General features: G+C 42.6%; 1 protein-coding gene across 1 annotated transcript in view; it reads left to right on the top strand.

The window, feature by feature from the left end:
• The first annotated feature begins 4,055 nt into the window (after window positions 1–4,055).
• The window catches only part of znf407 (zinc finger protein 407), a 139,912-nt gene continuing 121,160 nt past the window's right edge, over window positions 4,056–22,807 (top strand). Inside the window, exons 1-4 of the mRNA XM_072394749.1 lie at window positions 4,056–4,133; window positions 6,727–7,463; window positions 7,686–9,842; window positions 17,446–17,560. Of these exons, the coding sequence (XP_072250850.1) occupies window positions 6,794–7,463; window positions 7,686–9,842; window positions 17,446–17,560 (2,942 nt within the window). The 5' untranslated portion in view covers window positions 4,056–4,133; window positions 6,727–6,793. The remainder of the gene's footprint in view (window positions 4,134–6,726; window positions 7,464–7,685; window positions 9,843–17,445; window positions 17,561–22,807) is intronic.

A 22,807-nucleotide genomic window follows, 5' to 3' on the forward strand; every position in this document is an offset into this window, starting at 1 on the left:
GTTCGGTTTCTGAAGTGTTGCGTGATATTTATTCTCAATGAACTTCACAGGAATCTTCAGGTATGGTAGCACAGACTCCCTCAAACAACAGTCACTCAGGAGCTAAGGACAATGAGATTTGCACTACAGTCAGTGTTAACAGCATTGTAGAGGGAAGCTGCAGGAACATTTTGTTCTCAAACAGCATTTCTGATAAAAGAGCTCAAACTCCCTCAAGGCTCTTTTCTACAAGCTCCTTCCAAATAACCGCTCTGAGTGGTCTCATCCATGTCTTCAGTGCTGGAGCTCCAAATTTTGGACAAGACTAATACAAAATTTCTTTCCACTTATTTAACTGTTGGCATTGCTTCATGGGACTTTCCTACCGGTGGGATTTTTTCATAGTACTATTTAGAGAGTACCTCCTCTTATAGTTAATAAGAGGAGGTACTCTCTAAATATTTTAGCACGTCACGGTGGATGATTATAGTTCAAAGAACTATCTTTGTAGTAGCTTTTTTTAAATCTTCTACTAGAACAAGTACTTTTCTAGCATAAGGGGCACGTTCTGTGATGTAACTGTACAGTGACAGGTCCACATGGCCTAAGTTTATGGAAATGGGTTAAATATACAAATGCTGCACTCTATTATGACCAATCATGGAAGCTCCACTACTATCACGTCTTTAAACAAAAAGAAATGACATGCCAGATGATGAAAATCATTTGAGATCAATAATAATCCTGGATCATCCACTAAATTGATTAATTCACCAACTCAGGTGTCATGGAAGTTTCTCAGCATAGGCTTTCCGGGTTGCATCTTAGCTAAATGGCTACTGTTGGTTCCATTCAGGGAAGGTATGGCTAAGAATGTCATGTCCTGCCCTTGCCATGCATCTTGTAAGCAGGCCATCTCTGGGAAGCGTTTCAGGTGTTACTCTGTCCCATTATCGCCTTCTCCTGTTCGTGGATCCCCACTCCGAATAACCCTCAACAAGACCTGTTTGATCTGAAAGCAACAACAATACTAAAACTGAAAATGAGAGTAAGCAGGTTTCAAAGTGAATAAAAGTTTCAGTTTAGTTGTCTGACAAGCAAGTTACAGCGTGATATTTCACCTGCTTTTAGTCATTATGGTATTTTCGAGCTTCTTGGTTAAAGTTACTTGGTGTAACCCAGCTTCTCAATAAGAATAATCAAATTGTAATTTTATCCTACTCCACGGTACACAATAGGACCAGAGTCAGAAATAACAAGTCAAGACAACGTTTTGACAAGTTGCAGAATGTGAATGCAAGAGTTGATGATAACTCAGTTTGTTTTACTTGCATCTGTTTCATTGCCTTGGTATTATTTGTGTTGGCTCACTGTGACACCGTCATGGCTTACCGGGACCCTCAAATGGAGCTATGCTATCATTGTTATTAGGAACACCTGTGCTTTTCCGACAATGCTAAGTCGAAACATCTGCTTTTAAAAAAAACCTATTCAACATGTCATGGCAACAAATGGAAAACATCTGTGTAGGTGAACCAGTGGTGGACCACTTAAATGTCAGCTGTGCATGTACAATACGTATTCTTAGATTCGTCATCTTGGCATCTTCATAATCCCCCTAACAAGACAAGTCTTATCTGGAGTTATTTTCATAGGGATTCTTACATTTACTCTGACTTTTACTTCATTCTAGACAGTATGAACCCAAGATGGTTAATGTTTTGTTTCATCCAATTATTTTAAGTGGTCAGTATGTAACATTTTTGCATTTCATTCCTGCAACACATAAAACAAACTTGAAACAGTGAAGCTTTTATCACTTTGTAATGTTGCTTTAAGTTCCCACCTCAGAGTTAGCCCTGAGACGTTCTGTCATTGAGGGTAGCAAATGATGAAGCCTTTAATTTTGCATCGTCATGTTGAAAAACGTTTGGATGTCCCAGGAAATCTTTTGCATCCTCTACATTGTTCTAAAATCTCAATGAACTTTTCTGCCTTAATGCTGCTGCCACAGAAGTGTGAAGTGTGAGCTTTACTGAGAGCACTGATGCAATCCCATAACACCACAGAGCCTAACTTTTGGACTTGATAACGATAAAATTTTGTATACTTTCCATCTTTGGTCCAGAGCACACATTTCTTCCAAGATAGACGTGGAATACTGATTAGTCTGATTTTGCCTGTGTGATGGTCCATCCAAGCTGCCTCAGGGCCCAGACAAGTCAATGCTGCTTCTCAACAAAGTTAGCATACGCCTTCTTTTTGCACAGGGAAGTTTTACATGGCATTTGTTAATGTAACTTTGTATTGTAGTGCTTGACAAACGTTTCCAATAGTCCCTCCTTGCCCATGTGGCTTTTCTCAGCTATTGATGAGTGAAAGTCCTCAAGGCAGTGCTGACTCAGGGACTGAAGATCACAGTTCAATTTTGGCTTGTGCCCTTCCCCTTTTAAGCACTGAAATTCATCCAGATTCCTTGAATTGTTTGATAATCTGTTTGAGGGGGGATGTATGTTAATCCCCTCTCTGTGAGGAATATTGTTGTACAACATTTTATTGATTTTCTGATGCATTTGTTGATAAACTGGACTATCTGTCTATGCTCCTCAAAGACTGTGTACCAAACCAAGATTACAGGATCACCAGTGACATCGTCTGTTTTAAACTGCTTTTTTAAGGCTCATCACTAGCCCCAAATTGCAAACAAGCTAAATATAAATCAGATTAGGGTGAAGAAAAAGAAAAAAAGAATGGTCTTTAGTAATTGCTGTCTGAAATGAAATAAAAGTGAACCATTCATTAAATGTTGATACCATTCTTAGGGTGACTGTAATGATAAAAGAAACCATTTTACCTGTAAGTTAGATACACTCGTTCTTGAGCTTATGAAAAACAGTGCTACTTGTACCAGGGTGAGATTTAAAGAAACGGTAACCATTGTTCATATCTATTCTACACCAGTTTTTCTCTTCTTTTTTTGGACATACAGTTAATGATAGTAAAGATAATAACATCTCATCATGTAAAAAGAATAGAGCGCATATAAAATACAATGAAGCAACACCCATGAAAGCCAGTATCTCCCCTTTTAATAGACAACTAATGGAGAAAAATGAATGATGAATCCAAATGAAAAATGGGCATGAGGGAGGAGGAGAGTTGTGTTTAAAACCATCCATGTCATATAAATTTTGACTGTGATGAATTAAAGGAAATTACTGCAAAAGTAAACTGTGTATTCATTCCAGGAGGTATCATTTATCACCTCCTGACCTGTCAGACTACTTAATCAATTAATGCCCATGAATTAATCCATCTTCAGTCTTTCCATAAAGCTAACACTGAATGTCACGTGAAAGTGGTGATTCATCACAGGCTGACCATTTGTGGGGAATAAAAAAATAAAATAAATAGTATACTTTCTCAATAAAGATAAAGGCCACACGATAAACTTGCAACATTTTGCAGTGTGAAGTCTGCCTCCCCTTTCTTTCTTGTTTTACGTTTCATGAACAAACCTTTAGGAATAATTCCAACACATCTTGTTAATCATTTGGTGCAGCTTCTAAGATATATACTGTACATGTATATTGCTACTTCAAGCTAAATAAAAAGTCTCTAAGTTGAATTTAAATTTTTTACCAATACTTCTGACATGTAGCCTAATATTTAGTTATGCTGTAGCCTATGCCAGGAGCCTACATTCCTCAGTTGAAATACTAATTTAATCTCACACGGAAGTTCTTATCTCCTATTTTAGCTGCCATATATTCAGGGAAAGACAGGCAGAAATATAATTCTTAAATATCTAAATATAACTCCTCCTGATGGCTCCTATTACTTGCTTGTGTTCCTGTGTAAATGATTAGATGCATCACTTACCAAATAGACCTGTTAAATATCATTATGCCATCAAGTTACAGAGAAAACACAGACAAAATGTTCACCCACAGCTTTCTGTAACGAGTCCCATATGTAACCATTTTTCGAAATTTCATTTTTCCCACGGAACCGTAATGCACCATGTGGTCTAATCAGCTGATGTAGAAAAAAAGGCCGCCTAGCGTTCTGTGACGCAAGGTTCACGCTACGGTACGCCATTTGTGTCTAGCATCAAAAAAGCGCGGACGGAGGAAATACTCCTATAATAATGGGTAAGTCACATTGATGTTTCTTTGTGCTAACATTTTTTTCTTCCAATTGTGTTCAACTAAACAGTACTAAACTAAGTGTCGTGTATCGAGTACGGTTTGGGCAGTAAAGAGCACTGTTTCAGAGGTCGACGTTAGCCTCCTTTTTGGGCCACTGTGCTGCCGTCGTTTTCCAAGGCTTGGAGCGTTCTAGATCCGCCTCAGTCTCACTGCGATTGGCTTCCACGGCTAATGGCGTAATTTAATTGGACGCGCTACGCGTATGTCAAAATAAGATTGGGGAACATGTCGCTAGTTAGCAAGTTAGCAGCTTTACACAGTGGCGGCATCACATCTTCATGAGCTGACTCGTATCGGGTTGCACAAAATCGTGTACGCAGTGCAAGAGTTTTGATGCGATATGCACTCCTGCGTTGGACGTTTTTCATGAACGGTGCGGTTTCTAGCGTGCTGTTTCAACCTCTTCGGCTAACTTTAACGTTACTTTTACGCTAGCGTTTGACAGGGTTTACCAAAACGCTCGAAAGCCAACCAAATAGTCAGTAGTCAAATGAGGAAGTCTGTAGTGTTGCAAAATTGTGTACAAGGTCTTTTGAAGTCGTCGCTCACTTACGCACGATGTATACTGAGCCTTCGTTTTCCACCTGCGAATGTAGTCTCAGCCGACAGTATTTGCTGCTGCTCAGAAACCTGTAACCCCCGCTGTGGACTATGACCGCTCTCAAGTCATTTTGACATTTAGTAAATGTCTTGTATATTACTCTGAATTTCAACCACAAATTCAATTGAAAATATGTCAATTGAAGTGTCATGTTTAGAACATGCGACTGCTTCAGTTAATCTTCAGTAAAAATGTACATGAGGTAGTCGGCGATAGCAGACTCTCAAAGTTAGATAAAGGCATCATTTGACGAAACTAACCATATATCACTTTTGTGACTAGTGGATCATACAATCAAAAGTTACTTTTTTTTAAATGTCAACTTTCTTTCAAATAACACCTTAAGTCGAAAAGTGATTACAGGAAGCACAACCAAATACACAAGTACTTTTCCGATAGCACAAGTGTGTTTCAAGGGGCCACTGAAATGTAATGAACACTGATAAAATATGCTTGAACTGCAGCTTAATGGTACAAACAAAGCAAACGAAAAATAGATGACTGTCTTACTTGTTCTTGTTGAGCTCAATGAAAAGGTTTGAGGGAGAATTCTTATAGAGTTGGGCAAAGACAACCTCTGCACAGAGATTTTAACAGTGTATACACTTAGCCGTAATGTGTAACTGCAGTAAAACTGCAACTGATCAAGCAAAAGAGTACAAAAAGCACCAGACATTTTGCCCTGCAAAACCTCTCTGTACAGAAGTTTTCTTGCGATATCACATGCACCCGAATATAGTAATCACTTGATGATTTTGTAGGTAGAAAAATCAAAATTATTGCTTTAAGGAAAACAATACGATCCTTCACTAACTTTTTAAAGCAGAAAGTCAGTTGGCTAGATGATGAAAACTGTTCAAGAGGGTTATTGGGAGTTAAATGGTCATTGCAGACCTAAGTGATGCATCATCACCGCCATCAGATAGGATGGGCAGTTGTGTAAGGACAAACGAGCTAGATGGGCCACACCTAAAATAGTTCCCCGAATGTACAACCTCAGTGCAACTAGTCACCACACATTCAGTTTCTGATTGAAGCTAATTTGATGAACCGAGGTTTAAAAATACCCTCCTGAAAACCCCGGATCCACCATGTAATAAATACCTGAAACGGTGAGAATGCAGAATGTGGAATCTCTTACAGACAGCAGCAGCAGAAGGCAACAAAACACAAGACGTGCTGCACACACGACACAACATTGTGAGGTTAAACTTTGCCAAAGAAGTTAAAAAGAAGCCCGCTGAACAGTTCAGGGCCCTCTGTGGTCGGATGAGACCTGACAGCATCTGCAGAGGGCTGTTTGTGGCACATTTTTTTAATTGAATGTTATCAATAAGAGACTTCACACATGGTTATTTTTATTGTCCGTCTAACCTGTTGTTTTTACTTCTATCAAAGCTCAGTTATCCTACACTTGAACTTGAAAATCATAGTTTTGTAAGAATATACAGTTTTGGATTTTATGATACTGCAGCAGTATTATACCGTGTGTTTCCTCTCTGCAAATTATACAGATAATAACTCTGGAAAATTCAGGAAATCTAAATATGGTACACTATAGTGAGTGGTCATTTTCATCATTTGTCGTTTAAAATAAAAATAAAAAAAAACACTACAGTTTGTTCAGAATTATTATTCATAATTGATTATATCACATAGTGTATGCTCTATTAAAAGACTGACTTAGCTGGGCTTGTTTGTGGTATTTCCTTAAGATAAAAGCAGTTTTTAAGTTGCCGTGCTTTAACTAACAGTTAGAGTCTAGAGGCACTAGATGGCGATATTTACTTGTCCTTGGTCAGCTGCTCAGTAAGTGGATCTCTTCATGGGGTTGGGGTTAGATAAATAGTGATACACACTGACTTGTGACAAATTTAGACAATCAAACCTGGCAAACCCTAAGTTCTGTTTGTATTTTTTTGCCCTTTTCCACAGGATTTTGATCCAGTTTTGACGATAGCAATTAGCTTAGGTGGCGAGCAGAATCATAGCGGATTATGTCATGGATAAAACGCTGGAATTAGGAGACGAGGTTGTTGAGCACAAAGGGCCTGAAAATGACACCAGTGGGAGGGGGCCGTCAGATGATGCAGAGGTGGAGGAAACCACAGGAGCCTCGCTCGGTGGCGCAGGTGAGCCTGATGTAGCAGGTGAAGCAGTCACCCAGAGGCCGTTGCCAGAGTCTGCACCTGAAGATGGGGATAACCTGTGTGCTGTTTGTGGCTTTTCAGCCAAGCACCCGAGGTCACTGAAGATTCACTATGCACGAAAGCACGGAAAGAACTCTGATAAAACCCCCAAATCTCCAGAGAAAAGTCAGAATGTCTCTGAGGTCAGTGCAGCCGAAATCCAACTGGAGACAGTCGTGAAGTCGAAGACAGAAAAAGATACGGAAGCAAAAAAAAGGCAGAGCTCAGACGTTGATGAGCGGAAATCAGCAGCAAGTGACAATGGCATGAATGTAAGGAGTATAACTAAAAGGCAAAAGGTACCAGACAAGCAGCAGTTAGATCAGGATGAGCTGATCCTCACCCAAGAGCGAAGAGTGAGCAAACGAATCCCGAAACCTAAGGTTATTTATTCCTGCAATTACTGTGGGCAAGAGTTTAGGGACAAGTCTCCTCTTGATGTTCACGTCCAGAGATACCACGCCAAAGATGTCCCATTCTCATGTGAGTATTTCCTATTCTCCCGCTCCGATTTGACCGTTAAAGTCCACGTCCCAAAATTTGAATAAATAAATTTTTTTAAATCCCTCGATATCCTCAGCAAAACGTGTGACTCATCTGTAGAGCTCGTGATTTAAAGCTAGTATGATTCTGATTTGATTGATTTAAAAAATGTCAGCATCTTCAATATAGAGCTATTAACGTGTATCTTTGAATGTCTTTTAGTTGAGGCTGATGAGAACATGGATGAACAGGAGGAGTCTGAGGACCAAGGCGACATTGGAAATATAACACCAACACGACTGGCGCCCAAACGTGCTCTCAGCAGGTTCCATCTGAAGTGCGCAAACTGTGATTTCAGGGTCAGCACCGCTGCCGTGCTGGAGAGGCACGCTCGTGTCAAACACCCGGACCTGGAGTGGTACCGCTGCAAATTGTGTAACTTTTTTGCGGCCACATCTGAGTGGATGGATGCTCACTTGTCCTCGGACGGCCACTTGCAGCAGCAGAAAGGGAAGAAGGGCACGGAGTCATCCTCGTTCGAAGAGTGTGTCGAGAGCGTAAGCAGGGACCGTGCTGGAGATGGCGCCGATACAGGTGAAATTGATCAGATCCCGGGAGGAGAAGGAAAAGCTGCTTCGAAAGAAGGTAAACCGGAAACCAATGAGACGGCAGAGGGTGACAACTCTGAGCTGGCAGAGGAGGAAGATGTAGAGCTAGGACCTCCCAGGAAGAAAAGGGGAAGACCAAAGCAAGGCTCTACTACAACCTGTGGATACTGTGGCCTGGTCGTGTCCAACGCTACCAACCTCAATGTGCACGTTCGCCGTAAACACAGCAAAGATTATGGCTACAGCTGCACTCTGTGCAACTACAGCTGTGTGACCAAAGGAGACATGGATCGCCATTGCTTCACCAAGAAACATGTTAAACGAGTGCAAGAGGGTGTGAGTAAGAACCCAGCTACTGCTCACATAAGTGCATCATTGCCAGAATCCACAAGTACACCTGCCTCAAACACCACCGCCTCCGCAAAAGAAGAATCTGACAACACTTTAGTTGAAGAACACAAAGAAGAAGAGCAGACTCAGTCAGACACCTGTGAGCAAAAAGGTAAATATGACTCTATTAATGCGTGCACCCTCTGCGACTTTGTTGCCCAGTCGATCCCTTCGCTCCATCTTCATGTCAAGAGAAAGCACACCAAAGATTTTGAGTACGTCTGCTTGGCATGTGGCTACTATGCTGTAACAAGCAGGGAAATGTATCGCCATGCCAGCACAGAGAAGCATAAGCAGAAAAGCCAGAGATACCTGGGATCTCAGGGAAGCCAAGGACAAAAAGCGTTGGAAGTCCCATTAAAGCAGAAGATCAGTGACCCTCCTGGGGAAAACGCCAACCCTGACCATGAACGCCCGAACCCCACCGACGTGTCTGGGTCTCCTTCCAGTGACAGTCAAGTGACGGAGATCCAGAATTCCTCTGAATCCTCCGTCACCACAGAGGCTGGTGGTGCTGTGGTCGTTGTGGCTGGCAGTGAAGATGAGAAGCAAGCAAAGACCATTACATCTTCTGTTGGCAGTGAACCAGATCCCACCAACCAGACAACTGAGCATGCGGCGCTGTCGGAACCCCAGCAGGGCTCGGAAGAACTGCAGGAGGAAAGGGATAAACCGACGGGAGATGAACACTTGAAGGCAAATGTGATGGTTGTTGACACGCAAATGTCCAGAGCTCCTCCGTTTGATGCCTCTATCGTATCTGTAAAGGCCCTGGCTGAGCAGGAAAATCTGCCTCTGGAAAGTGAGTCCTCTGTCATATGTTTGACTGCAGGGTCACCCTCTGGGTTCATGTCCCCCGGCTCTGCTTATGTGAGAAAGCTCAAGCCCAAGGAAGCGAAGACGAGGGAGGAAGCCAAAGGGAGCAGTTCTCGCATTCGCTGCGAGGACTGCGGCTTCATGGCGGATGGCATCAGTGGCCTCAACGTCCACATCTCAATGAAGCACCCGTCCAAAGAGAGGCACTTTCACTGTCTTGTGTGCGGCAAGTCGTTCTACACCGAGAGCAACCTGCACCAGCACCTCACCAGCGCCGCCCACCTGCGCAACGAGCAGAACAGCGTGGAGGAGCTGCCAGAGGGGGGCGCCAGCTTCAAGTGCGTGAAATGCACCGACCGCTTTGAGACGGAGCAGGACTTGTTTTTTCACATCAAGGAGAAACACGAGGAGCTCCTCAGGGAGGTGAACAAGTACGTGCTGGAGGACACGGAGCAGATAAACCGCGAGCGCGAGGAGAACCAGGGCAGTGTGTGTAAATACTGCGGCAAGGTGTGCAAGAGCAGCAACTCCATGGCCTTCCTGGCACACATTCGCACCCACACCGGTACGTAGCTCTGGCCTTAGTTTACTCTTCGGCTCCCTTTCACTTTCTGCGTCTCAGACGCGTATTTACAGCATCTTTCCGCCCCTGAAATCTATTTCCCTGTAAAAGCAGCTCCAAGTAATTTCCATTAAGCATAAAATAAAGACAGATTAATGGAGCACCTACAGAACACCACGAGTTTGTTAAAACACCACAGGACAACGCGGTATCAGGGAGGTGTTTATCATGCTTTATTTATTTAAAGTATATACCAGTGCAAATGTTTGAATTAACATACTAACACATAGTTAAGTTTCTTGACTTGGTCATTTATCATCTTATTTTCATCGAGAAGTAAAGTTTTGTTGAAAACACATTAACACCTATACTTTGCAGTTTGTTTTTGCATAAATTGATAAACCTGGGATTTGTGGTCCTCAGGAAGTCTTAAAAGCACATGGGATCAACATGTTTTACCCCAAATACTGAAGAACACTAAGAATAATCTCTCAGCTATTAGGCCTTTGTTTTTAGGGTACCGCAGTATTTAATGGGGAGATGCAGCCGCTTCCTTGGCAGCTCAGGCTAATGTTAAGGCTACTATCTACCTCAGCCAGGTAATAGCTCCTTTAGTAGAGGTGAAGGTAAAGACTGATTGAGCTTCAGACTAGCAGGAGAGACGCTAATGGACCCCAGATTGGGATTTCCTGAGCAACGCTTGGTCAGAGACATGTGCGACTCATAATTGATGTGTCCATTACCAAGACTCAGTTGTAATTATAGTCAATAAGTCTCTGTAAATGTGTTAAAGCTTAGGCTAAAAGCATTGGAGGTCCAAAGAGAGGTGGGCTAATAATTTAAAATAATCAATGCAGACGTATTCAAAGCCTTTAATTTCCCTTGTGTCTGTATGTCCGTGTTTGTGCATATGTGTGTGTGAGCGCTGGTATACCAAAGTGAATGTGTGTATATGTCAGCCTTCATGGCTAGCTGATTATCCTCAATCCATTAGGATTTATCTTGTCATTTATAATGCAAAGCAGGGCTGCGCTGGTCAGGGCTTCGGCTGGGAAATGTCCGGCAGGTTAAGAACACGGGGCGCTCCATTACTTTTCCCTGACCGTGTGTATTAATTGCTTTTAAAATCAACTTAATGCGGGAACGAGATGTGAGGGCGCCATCAATAAATGCCCCTCTCTGCCTCCTATGGTCCATCCCCCTTTCAGCCTAAACTTTAATGGGACTTTAATTGAAGTCCATGCTCCGTACTTACTGCGTCAACGCGATTGTTCGTGTCTTTGTGTGCGTAAGAGATCTCCTCTTAATGCGAGTGGAAGTTGGAAGGTTACTACATTGAGGCAGTGGATGTTTTGACCGAGCATGTGAGCTTTGTCATGTAGCCCTTGTCAGAAAACCCAGGGACAGTGTCCCCATCGTCTGTAGTATTGAGCATGTGCTGATTTTTGCCTATTATGTCACCATATGCCCATACATTAATTTCAGAGAAGAAGGGTGGAAATTATGCTGCAGTAAAATATGCTGACATGCTGTTCACTTAGTGGAAGTACAGTATTGGACTTTTACAGTTTATCAAATGTTACAGACAGGGTATTTTTCTCCTACTTTATGCTCTGGCATGTGCGCCTGTCACCTTGTGTGCCAAAGTCCCGATTTCTCATTGGCAAACTCAAATAGTTTAAAGCTGTGAGAATCGGAGGTTGGAAATCTTAATGATTAACGTTTAGCCCCGCTCTCTTCTTATTAATGCTCCGTCTGTACGTATTCATAATTTTTACCCTGTCATAATTCCTGAGTTTTGAGGTCACTTTCTTCTTCGTGTTACTTTAGAAAATGAAAGCAGTGACACTGAGGTCTCAACAGATGGCATCAAGTCAAGGGCGCAGTGTGGCGCCTCGCACTGGCTTACCTCGTTTCATGTGATAGCCGTGTTCTCGTTGATGAGATTAAATTTTTCATTTATGCTTTTTTTTTTTTTTTTTTTCGTTAAGCCGAAAGCGCTCGTTTCTCATCATTTGGAAAACACACGCCAGTTGTTGTTACGGCTAAGGTCCCTCATCACACTGAATTATTTACCTTTCATATTGTGCTCATTGACTCTCAGAGTTTGTTTGCAGGGCAGCACGGTCGGGGGTCTGCCAGTTCCGGAGCTGGGAGCTTGTCCAGATCCTTTTAATTAAGACCTAGTTTTTTATTCACTTGATTAATCAGTGAAATCGGGGGATGGTAGCGCGAGGCTGCTCGCAGATTTGTCAGTTGTCCCTTAAAGGAAAGTCGTGCACATGCTTGCGTTCTGCCGGTGAGGGTGCAGCTGGAACTCTTTCACCCTGGAGTGGGCTGTCTGACCTCAGACTGAGCCCCAGAGGGACGGAGAGACGTGCCAGGCTCCTATGTTAACGCACAGGGTGCAATGAGTGTTTGGAGCAAGAACTGAGAAGTAGAATAACATTTGGTCCAAAGGTCTGCCTTGTCTCTGGGTATTTTAGAATTAAAACACATTTTATACATTACTAATGTCAGTGGAAATGATTTAAACAGTATGACCTGTTAAAGTCCCCTAAAGTTACCAAAGTTTTCTTTGAAATTTGAACTTTAAGTAAGTCCAGATCCTTTGAAATGCTTTTTCATAGAGTGAGGAGCAGTAAACATCTGGATGTGTACAACACTTTCTTTACAATTTGGGGAAGTTGTAAATTGTGGTATTTACATGTGTAGAACACACACACACACACACACACCTACCTGTCTGTCTGTCTGTACACAAAATGTAAATGTAAAATTTAAACCAAAAGGTTTTCTGAGAACGTTAAACCCTGCCGGTCACCAGAGGGATTTTAAAGGATTAATAGTAAGAACTTAACTTATCTGTTATATTATAGCACAACTAACACAGAGACTGGTCCCCAAAAACAACAACTCGGCCAATAATGACCTGTAATTAAGTCCAAAGAACGCGCGACCTCGTGCAGTCAAAGCTTTTTCATGTCAAGTGTCAAAATGGCATCCGTTAGGAGGATGGTTGCATTGCAAAATGAATGCGTGTCAGCCCTAACCATGCTCAGTTTCTAACCTTAATCAGTTATACTTTGATTTCCAAACCCAACCTAGAACTGACAAAAGTGCTTCAGCAGAATTGTTATTGATATTAACGTAAGTCGGATGTGAGCCGTTGTCATAACCGGTTCCAAGGCAAAAAAAACAGTTTCCTTCCTCCTCAAAGTCTGAGTAAAGCAGAAATAAACTATCATTTTTAGTTTGTCACATCACGATCGAATGTGTAATTAACCACTCAGCCACATACAAATGATTAAAACAATCACCCAAGAAATAAAAAAAAAAAAAAAAGAAGATCTCTGGTCAGCTCAAATGAATCCCATTAAAGGCTCAAACAGAGCTTGATTTAACCAAATTAAACTGTTTGGACCAACTTTGGTCTCCTTCCAACTGTGGACTAAGTCACTACTGTTGTTAAAATGTGCAGCTTAAATGGTCGTGGCAGGTGTGTCCTGCGGAGGACTCGTGCATCATCACCACAGCGTGAGCACATCTGCCGGGAAGAGGAAGGGTTCAGTCCGATTGTGGCGCCGTGTATCGGTTCATCCTTCCCAGCATTCTCTGGGAAAAAGTACAAATAAAGCACGTTTCAGTTTAATTTCTACAGCGCCAAATCCCAACAAATGCCATCTCAGGGCACTTCAAATATTCAAGCCAGTTAGAGTCCAATTTATTGTAATACAGTCATAATCCAATCAAATCCAATTCATTAAATTCCAAATGAGGCAAATTCATACATACAGAGCTGTTGCCAACCTAAGGTAGCTGAACACGTTACGTAACGTCTGACAGTTGAGAATCAAGCATCGATGCAAGTATCTGAAGTTTGTGGCTTTTTAAGGGAAAACACTTCACACATGAAGCTGAGTCTCATCGCGGTGAGTCCTGCACAGCTTGTGAAAACGGATGTATGATAGCCACCGAGGGTCTGGAGGAATCTCTGAGGTTTGGTTAAATAACCTTGTTGGTATCATCAGGTCTACATTCGCTAACAGGTGTCTAACAGGTTTTACAGCTAGTGGGGGGTTGAAAAAGTCCACCGGTGGGGGTTTATTGACAGATGCTATCAAGCTGCATCATTAGAACTGAAGGATGTTTGGGAGCTTGACCCACATAATGGGTTAAAGGCTATTTCAGCTTTCTTTTTATTGTGCCTTTTGTTTATCTTCCAACAGAAGACACCATGGAAGTGCACTAAAGTACTTGCGTGTTGTCGTTTTTTCTTTTTTTAAAGAAAAGAAAACGCAGCGACATGTTTCAAACGTTTGTTGGCTTTGGGAACATTTCACAGATTCTTGCAAACTTTACGGCTGCGACACAGCGAGGAGTGCTTTTCTCTCCCTGTGCTCCTGCTCGTGCACTCTTCACACTTCGCTGCCGACAGGAACAGGTGAAACTTTTCCGTAAAAGATCAAGTTTCATCATATATCTGGGACTTGTGGCACCGTGTTACCTGTGCCTTGAGTCACACCTTTTGAAGCAAACTAGATCCAGCCTGTGGGCTGAAATGGTTGAAAACGAGGATGAAGATTCGAATAAGCTTCACGACCACTTAGAGAATGCATGCATTTTTTGGTCGGGTTCTGTTTTCTTTTCCTTGAAGGTAAAGGCTTCGGCGGGAGTGGGTGACATGTGCAAGACTTAAGACATCATGTTGTGTGTGAGCACGAGTGTGTTGTGAAACATCGCACGAGGTTCAGCTCTTCTCTCAGGAAATGAATTAGTCATTCCCCGTCTCATCTGGGATGTGAGGGAGCCACATCGCCCCTATGTGGATGGCAATATTAATTTAACATGACACCGCATTGATGGTCAATTTCAGTTTCAGGGAGGCTGTTTAAGTGGAGTGGTGGAGTATTAATGTGATAAGATGTGAGAACGGAGGGACGTTACATCTCTCTCCTCTCTGCCATGTTTCATACTCAGCCAGCCATCTGGACAAATCGGCTCCCCGCACGCCTCTCCCTCTTCTCAACTTTAACTCGGATGTGTGCGAGAGTGTGTGAGTGAGAAGGGGAGACGGTGATTGTCTCTCCTTCTGTTTTTCCATGGGTGATTATGTTTTGGGAGTATAATGTGTCTGCGTGCACGTGCGTGGCTGTGAGGTGGGGTTCTGAGTCTGCACGTAGGTGTGATGGTGGGTGTGGTGTGACTGTGTTCGTCTGTCTTTTTGTTTTTATTGGGTGTTGATGAATTTCTTGTGTGATTTCTCCACATTTAGGTGTGAAAAGTGTAGTTACTTTGAGGGATAAAATGCTTTTTTTTGTGGTTTCTTTTGCTCTTACATTTATGCCTTTGTGACTGTATACAGTGATGTGTGTGTTTGTGTGTGTGTGTGTTACTATACTGTAGGGACGTATGAAATGAAGAGGCTGGCTTTGCAGTTGCCCATGTGTGGACCCCCCCCCTCCCTTTACCCTCCATCCCTTGTGTTTATGGGCCTTGTTAGCACAGGCTTGCCTTTCAATCTTCGTTACCGGCGTAAAATTCGATGTGTCGTACTTCCAGCTCACAGCAAGTGAACCGTGTATGAACGAATTAGTAATCTACACAAAGTGCTTAATCAAATCAGCGGCTGCCCCTGGAATAAATATTGTAGAACGTCTTGGGGTATTCACTGGGAGAGGGTGAGGGTTTACTCAGAGATGCGGATATCATACCAGGCTGCCACTTAGACCAGTGTCGCACTGTATCACGCTGGCTGAAATTTGGCTCTGCCTGCTGACAAAACATTCATTTTACTTTGCAAAATGGATAAATTGAACCTGGTAGAAGAAAAGTAGGCCTTTTCTCTGCTTTTTTGTTTGTTTTTACGTGTGTACACCCCCCAGTTCCAGAAAAGTAAACCGGTGTTTAATTCACGGTTGAATAACGTATCAAATGTTGAAGGTGAGAAATATCTACTATTCATGAAAATTGCTATCTCATCTTGAATTCTCTGGCAGCAACACTTCTCAAGGAAATTGGGACAGGGCTATGCTTGCCACTGTGCAGCATCCCCTCCGCTTTTAACAACTGTCTGTAAATGTCTGGGAACTGAGGAGTCCAGGAGTTGGAGCTCTGGGACAGTTATGTTGTCTCATTTTTGTCTGATATAGGATTCTAGCTACTCAGCAGTCCCGAGTCTTCTTGGTTGTATTTTTGCTTTTCATGACACAACAAATATATTCAGTTGGTGAAGGTCCAGTCCAGCACCTGGAGTCTTCTACTACAAAGTAAGAGATGCAGCGTGCTGCCTTTATTGAGGCCTTCCTCATGAAAGACTGCGTCTAGATGGGAGCATACTCTGAAACCTTTATATACCTTTCAGCGTTAACGGCACCTTTACAGATGTACAAGTCTCCAGTTCCATAGGCACTAATACACCCCCATACCGTCAGATATACAAGCTTTTGAACTGAGCACTGATAACAAGCCAGGTAGTCTCTCTCCTCTTTAGTTCAGAGGCTGCGGCAGCCATGATTCCCAAAACTAATTTCAAATTCTGATTCATCTGACCACAGAACAGTTTTCCACTTTACCTCCGTCCAATTTTAAAATGGACTTTGGTCCAAAGAAGATGGCTGCATTTCTGCATCCTTTCTTTACTTCATAGAGACTCTGCCTCCCTTAGGTGCTGTCTTTTTTTCAAGTCCCACAATGTTTCAGCTTTCTAATTTACATTATCTCTTTGTTGGCAAATGTAATCTTTTCAACACAATCAAAGATGAACTCTTCTGAAGACAGCAAAAATGAATGACCCTGTAATCAGTGGCACGCAAACCTAAGGAAAGAAAAAGACACGACTGAAACACAATTCAATACATCGAGCTGGATCTCAGACAAGAAAGGTGTGCTGCTCTTAGCTGCATTGAGTTGCTCCTGCTGGACCTGTATTGGTACCACTGCAAATCCTCACTGTTAGTTCAGTGAAGTGATTCAAATACAGCAGAGTGATAGAAGTTTGATTCATTGGGCGTAAAAGTAATATTGTACAGAGCTGACTCGTTCTTGTTGTGCACCCCTCCTTTAACTTGAGCTGGTGGCTGTTCATGCATCACACAGATAGCACATGCATCCGCCCTCACTGCTCTGCTCTTACGTGATGGATAGCAAAGTGAGGCTGTGCCACTCTCTCAAATGCTACCCCGCCCTCTGGACTTATTAATGACAATAATTAGGAGGAAACCTCCCTGTGAAGCCCGCCAGAGTGATTAGTGCTTTAATGATGGAATGGGAGGTAGTGAGCGCGCGCAGAATTGATTTACGTATTCGCCCTGACCTTTGGAATCCAATTTACGCATCCACAGGCAAAGGAAGAGTAGGTAAGAGATGAAGGAGAGTGACAAGGATAGATAGAGTGAAAGAAGAGCCGCTTCGCACTTGAAGTGTGACTAGTTTTTATGGGGACTGAAGTAGGGGCATCTGTTTCTGAGGTCTTAGCGCAAGACTAATAAGAATCTTTTATTACCCGGTATTGGAATTGCATGTAAGATAATAAGAGCTGTACAGGTGCGTTTTCTTTTAATTGTCCTTTCGCACATGTCATTGTTGCATTTGTTTGGTTTTGCAGGATCTAAGCCCTTCATGTGTAAGATCTGTAACTTTGCCACTGCTCAGCTGGGAGACGCCAGGAACCACGTGAAGAGACACCTCGGCATGCGGGAGTACAAATGCGACATCTGTGGGTGAGTTACAGACGTCCAAGTCACTCTTAAAGCACTTTAAGAGGACCACACTCCTCAGAGGGTAACAAAATTGATTGATCAATGAGTCAAACAAAGACTTTCCCCTCAGAGACGAAGGTAAAGTTTGGTACTTTCTATCCTTTACTGAAAGGCAGCTTAGAATCAGTGAGGTAAGTTTTGGATAAACAGGTTTTTAGAGGAGAAGTGTCGTACGTTTTTGGGGAAAAATGTGTCAAAAAAGTTTGGGAGAAGCTGTTTTTCAGAGCAGCTGATACCATTTTTTGTTGAGACCTGAAATTGAAAGGGAAATCTTGCCGTGATGGCCAGTGCTTGCTGTGTTCCTCCCACGAAGAGTGATCAGCTAATTATCCGTTGTAAGGTTCACTTTAAATTGCATTAGTCTCAGGCTAATTCAAAATTCAAGCCAGTTCAACCCTGCCCGTCCACATAAAGAGAAGGGGGATAGGTTTGTGATTTCCAACGATAAAGGGCAAAACATTTCACGAGTTAAAACATCGTATGTGAAAATCTGTAGGATTTACAATGTTGTGCAAAAGTCTTGACACCTGTCACCCTAACATTGCTTTATAGATTACTTAGAAAAATGAGAAACGTGCAGCAAATTATTGAAACGTGGTCAAACAGAAATGGAAATTCAACATATGAAATACAAAAGCAGAGTTTGAACAATTTTAATGAGCCTGAAAGTCAAGATTTGGTATGATCACCTTTATTCTTCATAATAGCCTGAACCCTCTTAGATGAGCTTTCTGTCACTTCTTTAAGAAGTCTTCAGTAATGTTGATGTCCGGGCTCTGGGGAGGATTCATCCCTCCACAAGACCTGTTGCCACTGATTTTAAGGTCCACTTCTTGTGTCATTTGGCATAGCTCAGCCTTTTCTCCCTGTTTCCCTTCCTTAATAGCTTCTTGACAGCCACCCTTCACGGAGATCGTTTCTGATGAAGCGTATATGGATCAGCTAAAGGACCAGATGCATCTCTCGGGTCCGGTGTCATGTCTTTGCTGGATATTTCACTGTTTCATAAGGACGGCATTTTCAGATACTGTTCATCTGCTGTAGATGTTCCGACCTGTCACTCCTTCTGTCCTCCACTTGTCCAGTTTCCTCAAATTCCTTAAGGACACATGGTACACTATGCTGAGATATGCCGAGCTTTCAAGTTAATTGCTCTCTAGGAGTCAGCTGGTTGTTGCAAAGTATCATTTTATTCCTATCGAACTGTGTTATCCTTGGCATTTAAGAGGAAGAAGTAGTCTGTCTTTGCCACAGGCAACACTAGTTCATCCCTTGAATAAAGTGTCTTTTTTATGCTTAAATGATTCATATGTCCATGTTAAGTAGCTTAACAACCAAGAATAAAACATTCCTCTGAAACTGGTACAAGGACTAGACTGAAAATGAGTGGGGGGGGAGAAAAAAAAAGGCAGCCGACATCCAAAGAGAGACTTTGAAAGATCTTTCATGAGGCCTGGAGAACTGGTGTTCAAGAGCACTTTAAAAGACCACAAGAAAGTCAGGCTGCTTGGAAGCAAAATGGAAGGAAATGTGGGGTGGCTCAAGAGCTTTTGTACAGCATATATGCTAATGTTTATTGAGGCAATAAAACAATCAATTTGAAGGCATTTGATACTCGCAGCGGTCCAAAAATAACCCCCAAAAATGCATTTATGCTCTGAATTTCTGGCTGGTCTCCCTTGAAAGTAGAAATGCATTACTCCTAGTCAGCTGTTCTCAAGACATAAGGTGAAGGAGTTTATTTAGTCTTTCTCATCTTTTCAGCTGTGCAAATATCCCTAATTGGAAGCTTATGTAGCTAACCGTAAGGCTATAAATACCCAGTAGTGCAAGAATACGGTTATGGCACTACCTTGTACCCCCTACATGTTGACCATATGTTGTGCTCAGCTCTTTTCGTTCCCGTGATAGACCTCCTCACTGCCACGCCGTGTTCAAACAAACGTGTTAAGCTGTTTAACATACAGAAAGGGGAATTATGGAACTTTGAGCTTTTTTTTTCCGCCTCTGCAGGTGCAGATTTCCTCATTCCCAAATACAAAGACACATTTAGAGTTATTAGATCCCCCCTCTGCGTATTTCTGTGGAAAGTGTTCCGTTTAGTTCAGTCGCAGGCCGATCTTGTTCTTCTAAAGCTGTTTTTATTTGCTGATGTTCTCAAACATATAACGCAAGGAGCGAACGGGCTTGGCTTTAAACCGAGCTTCTCCTGTAATGAGAGGAAAAGTTCACGTTTCAAAACCTCCCCGAGCCCAAACCCCCAAGTGCTGCATATGTTGGGCTTTGACCGAGCGTGTAGCTTTACACTCACCACCACCCCCCCCCCCCCGCCCAAACACTCACACACATGCGGTTGGAGCAGTTTTCCAATATGCTTTTAAATGGGACTACTAAATACAGCCGCTGGTTTCACAAATCATGCGGGTGTAGCGGCTGCGTGCTGCCAGTGCCAGCCACCGCTGACAAATCGGCCCTGTGTGCGCTTTCAGGACTGAGTGATCACCAGACCATCCCTCCTCCTGACTAAAGAGCAGCAAACACAAAGAAACCCCCAGAAAGACCCTCATTAAGGACAGAGCCATACATACACATAAACTGCTCCCTTTTCCCAAACTTTTCACGTTTGATATGTCCTTTATCTGAATCTAAAGCATGTTGCTAATGGATGGCCACGCTTCAGGTATAATGTGTAATGTTATTACCCGTTTGGTTTTGGGGTGACCTAGAAAAGTGAGATTATAGTGCAATTACGCTCTGCATTCTCTTGTTGATGCTAATGACTTGGCTGCATTTCACTTCAGCGAAATAATGTTTCGGGGGATTTTTATGCACAATCACACTTTATCACGTCAATTAAAACAGCACTGTGTTTGGGTTCTGTTTTTCTTCTTTTTTTTATTTGCAATATGACATCTTGGTCGAACATCGGGGCCATTGTTTGTTTGTGTGCACCCCCCCATTTAAAAAAAACAAAAAAAAACTCTAAACTGAAAATAAAACAAAACAAACAAAGAAAAAGAGATCTCTCCTCGCTGCCATCGATTGCCGTGTCTTCTTTGTTAAACGTTCAGACTGGGAGATAACCTCACCTCTGACTCTCTGAGTGAATGGGTGTGCTGCACCTCGGCTGTCCACCTCACTTTAGCTTCAGCTCACCGCTGCTGCTCTCCTTTTCAGGAGCCGGGGGGGGGAGTTGTTGATAGTTAAAGATCATATTGTTTTGGCATTTAATTAACAAATGCAAATGCTCAGGCCAGGACAGATTGGAACCCTTGACCGTGCTGCCAATCAGACCTGAATGTGTTGGTCAGTATCTCCCTCACTTCTCCCACCTCTTTATTGGCCTCCGTCTCACATCTTTTTCTTTTCCTTCTTCCACATCTGTTTGTCTGCAGTCCCACTTATCTATCTGCTCATCTTTTTCCTTATTTTAGAACTAACTTATTTGTCTTAATTTGCCTATGAAGAACTCTTGAAGTGTAAAAACAGCGGAAAAACACAAATTGGCTGTTAGCATGCAAGATAAGATTTCTCATATTTAATTGGTTAGAAAAAAATAGATGGCAGATTCTTGAATTTCCTCCTGGTGTGTTTTGTCCACAGTGGGGCTTGGCTACTTAATGAGCCTCCTCTTCCTCTCCTCCATCATCAAACAGAAAGGCCGTGGATTCAGCATTTCCAGCCTCCCGCTCGCTTGTCCTCCCCAAAGATGCAATGGACATCCAGTGCTGTTGTAGGTGTTAAATTATGGATAAACAGTCTAAATGCTTTGAGGCATTGGTTTAATATCTCGGCTTTGGCCTTAGAAGTATTAACTCTATCGTGGACACGGATTGTTCTCCTGCGAACTGCCGTTTATGATTATGGGTCACGAGCTGCCCCTTTCCAAGTGTCGCTTGAGAAATTTAAACAAAGCTTTTCAACAAAGTTTGCAAAACCCTAAAGTTTTTTTTTTTTTTTTTTTTGCTTTTACAGAAGGCTGCATTGTGTTTTCCGCTCCCTTGCTTTTAGCTTTCTTGACTTGGTGTTAGAGTATATATAGTCGTGAGTTCATGTTGGGTGTTTTGTGTGCGATTTGACTGTTAACAGGATGGGGCTGGCTCATGTCAGGGTTTTTATGTCCCCCCCCTGTCTTGTGAGATTGTCTGGCCTGTTCCCAGAATAGCCCATCAGTTCCGCCCTGCGTGGCTCATCCGCTGTAATGTGCCTTAATGCCCGGGCCTGTATGAGTAGCGTGAGGCCTGGCAGTGACAGTGGAGGAGCATCTTAGCTCGCTGCTTATCCAGAGAAAGCCGTCACTTAACTCAGCCCCTCCATTGTCTCTCCACACCCCTCTCCTTCTCCCCTGACGTGATTCTCTATAATCCTCAAACAGATTCTGGTTAGAACTCCCTGAGAACTATTTTTATGTTTTTTTTTTTTTTTTTCCTTCCTCCTTCCCATTTAAACATTAATAGTTGTTGCAGATGAAGAGAGGGATCCCTATGAGGATGATTATAATGTCACTCCACTGATCTCCCGCCGCCCCGAAATAATTGTACATCATCGCTTCATAACGTGTCAGAGGGACACGTTGGTGGCGTGCAATTAAAACCGCAGAATATAATACACCAAATTACTGCCTGTCAAGCCTATGAACAACACACTCGGTGTTTGAGTTACACTTAATCATCATGTACATTAGCGATTTTGCTAAGATCCCTTCACCCCACCCCCTCCGCTCAAACAGCAGAGCTGGGAAACAAACTGCTCCTCGCAGGCTGCTGAGCGATCGTGTTGTTGTGATACCGCAGCTCAGGAATAGCTGTGCATTTGTGTTACCGTTGGCCTTTTTCGAAACTCAGTGTGCCCTAAATGATTTTGACATGTTGGCGAGATGCTTCAGCAGGAACTCTGAATCATAAACAGAAAGCCTTTTCCTCGTCTCGTTCATTGGTACGTTTATCGGGCCTTCAAGTTCTTTTGTAAGACGATAAGAAATCACTGAGAAGAAATTTCTCCTTTTTGAGGAGCCTCAAAATGTTGTTTGCATCTGCAGTGCATTTCTACACGGCACTCCCAGCTCAGAGTAGTAACATCCAGCCGTCTTTATCTTCACTCGACTTCAAGTTCAAGTCACGGTGCATTCGCCATCCTTCAGCAGTGAGAAATCTCTTTTTTTTTTTTTTTAAACCTTATCCTCCATCTTTTGCTTTGTTGTTCACAACA

This window comes from Leuresthes tenuis, unplaced genomic scaffold, assembly GCF_036924035.1.
Source record: "Leuresthes tenuis unplaced genomic scaffold, fLeuTen1.0.hap1 SCAF_10, whole genome shotgun sequence".
NCBI classification, from domain to species: Eukaryota; Metazoa; Chordata; class Actinopteri; order Atheriniformes; family Atherinopsidae; genus Leuresthes; species Leuresthes tenuis.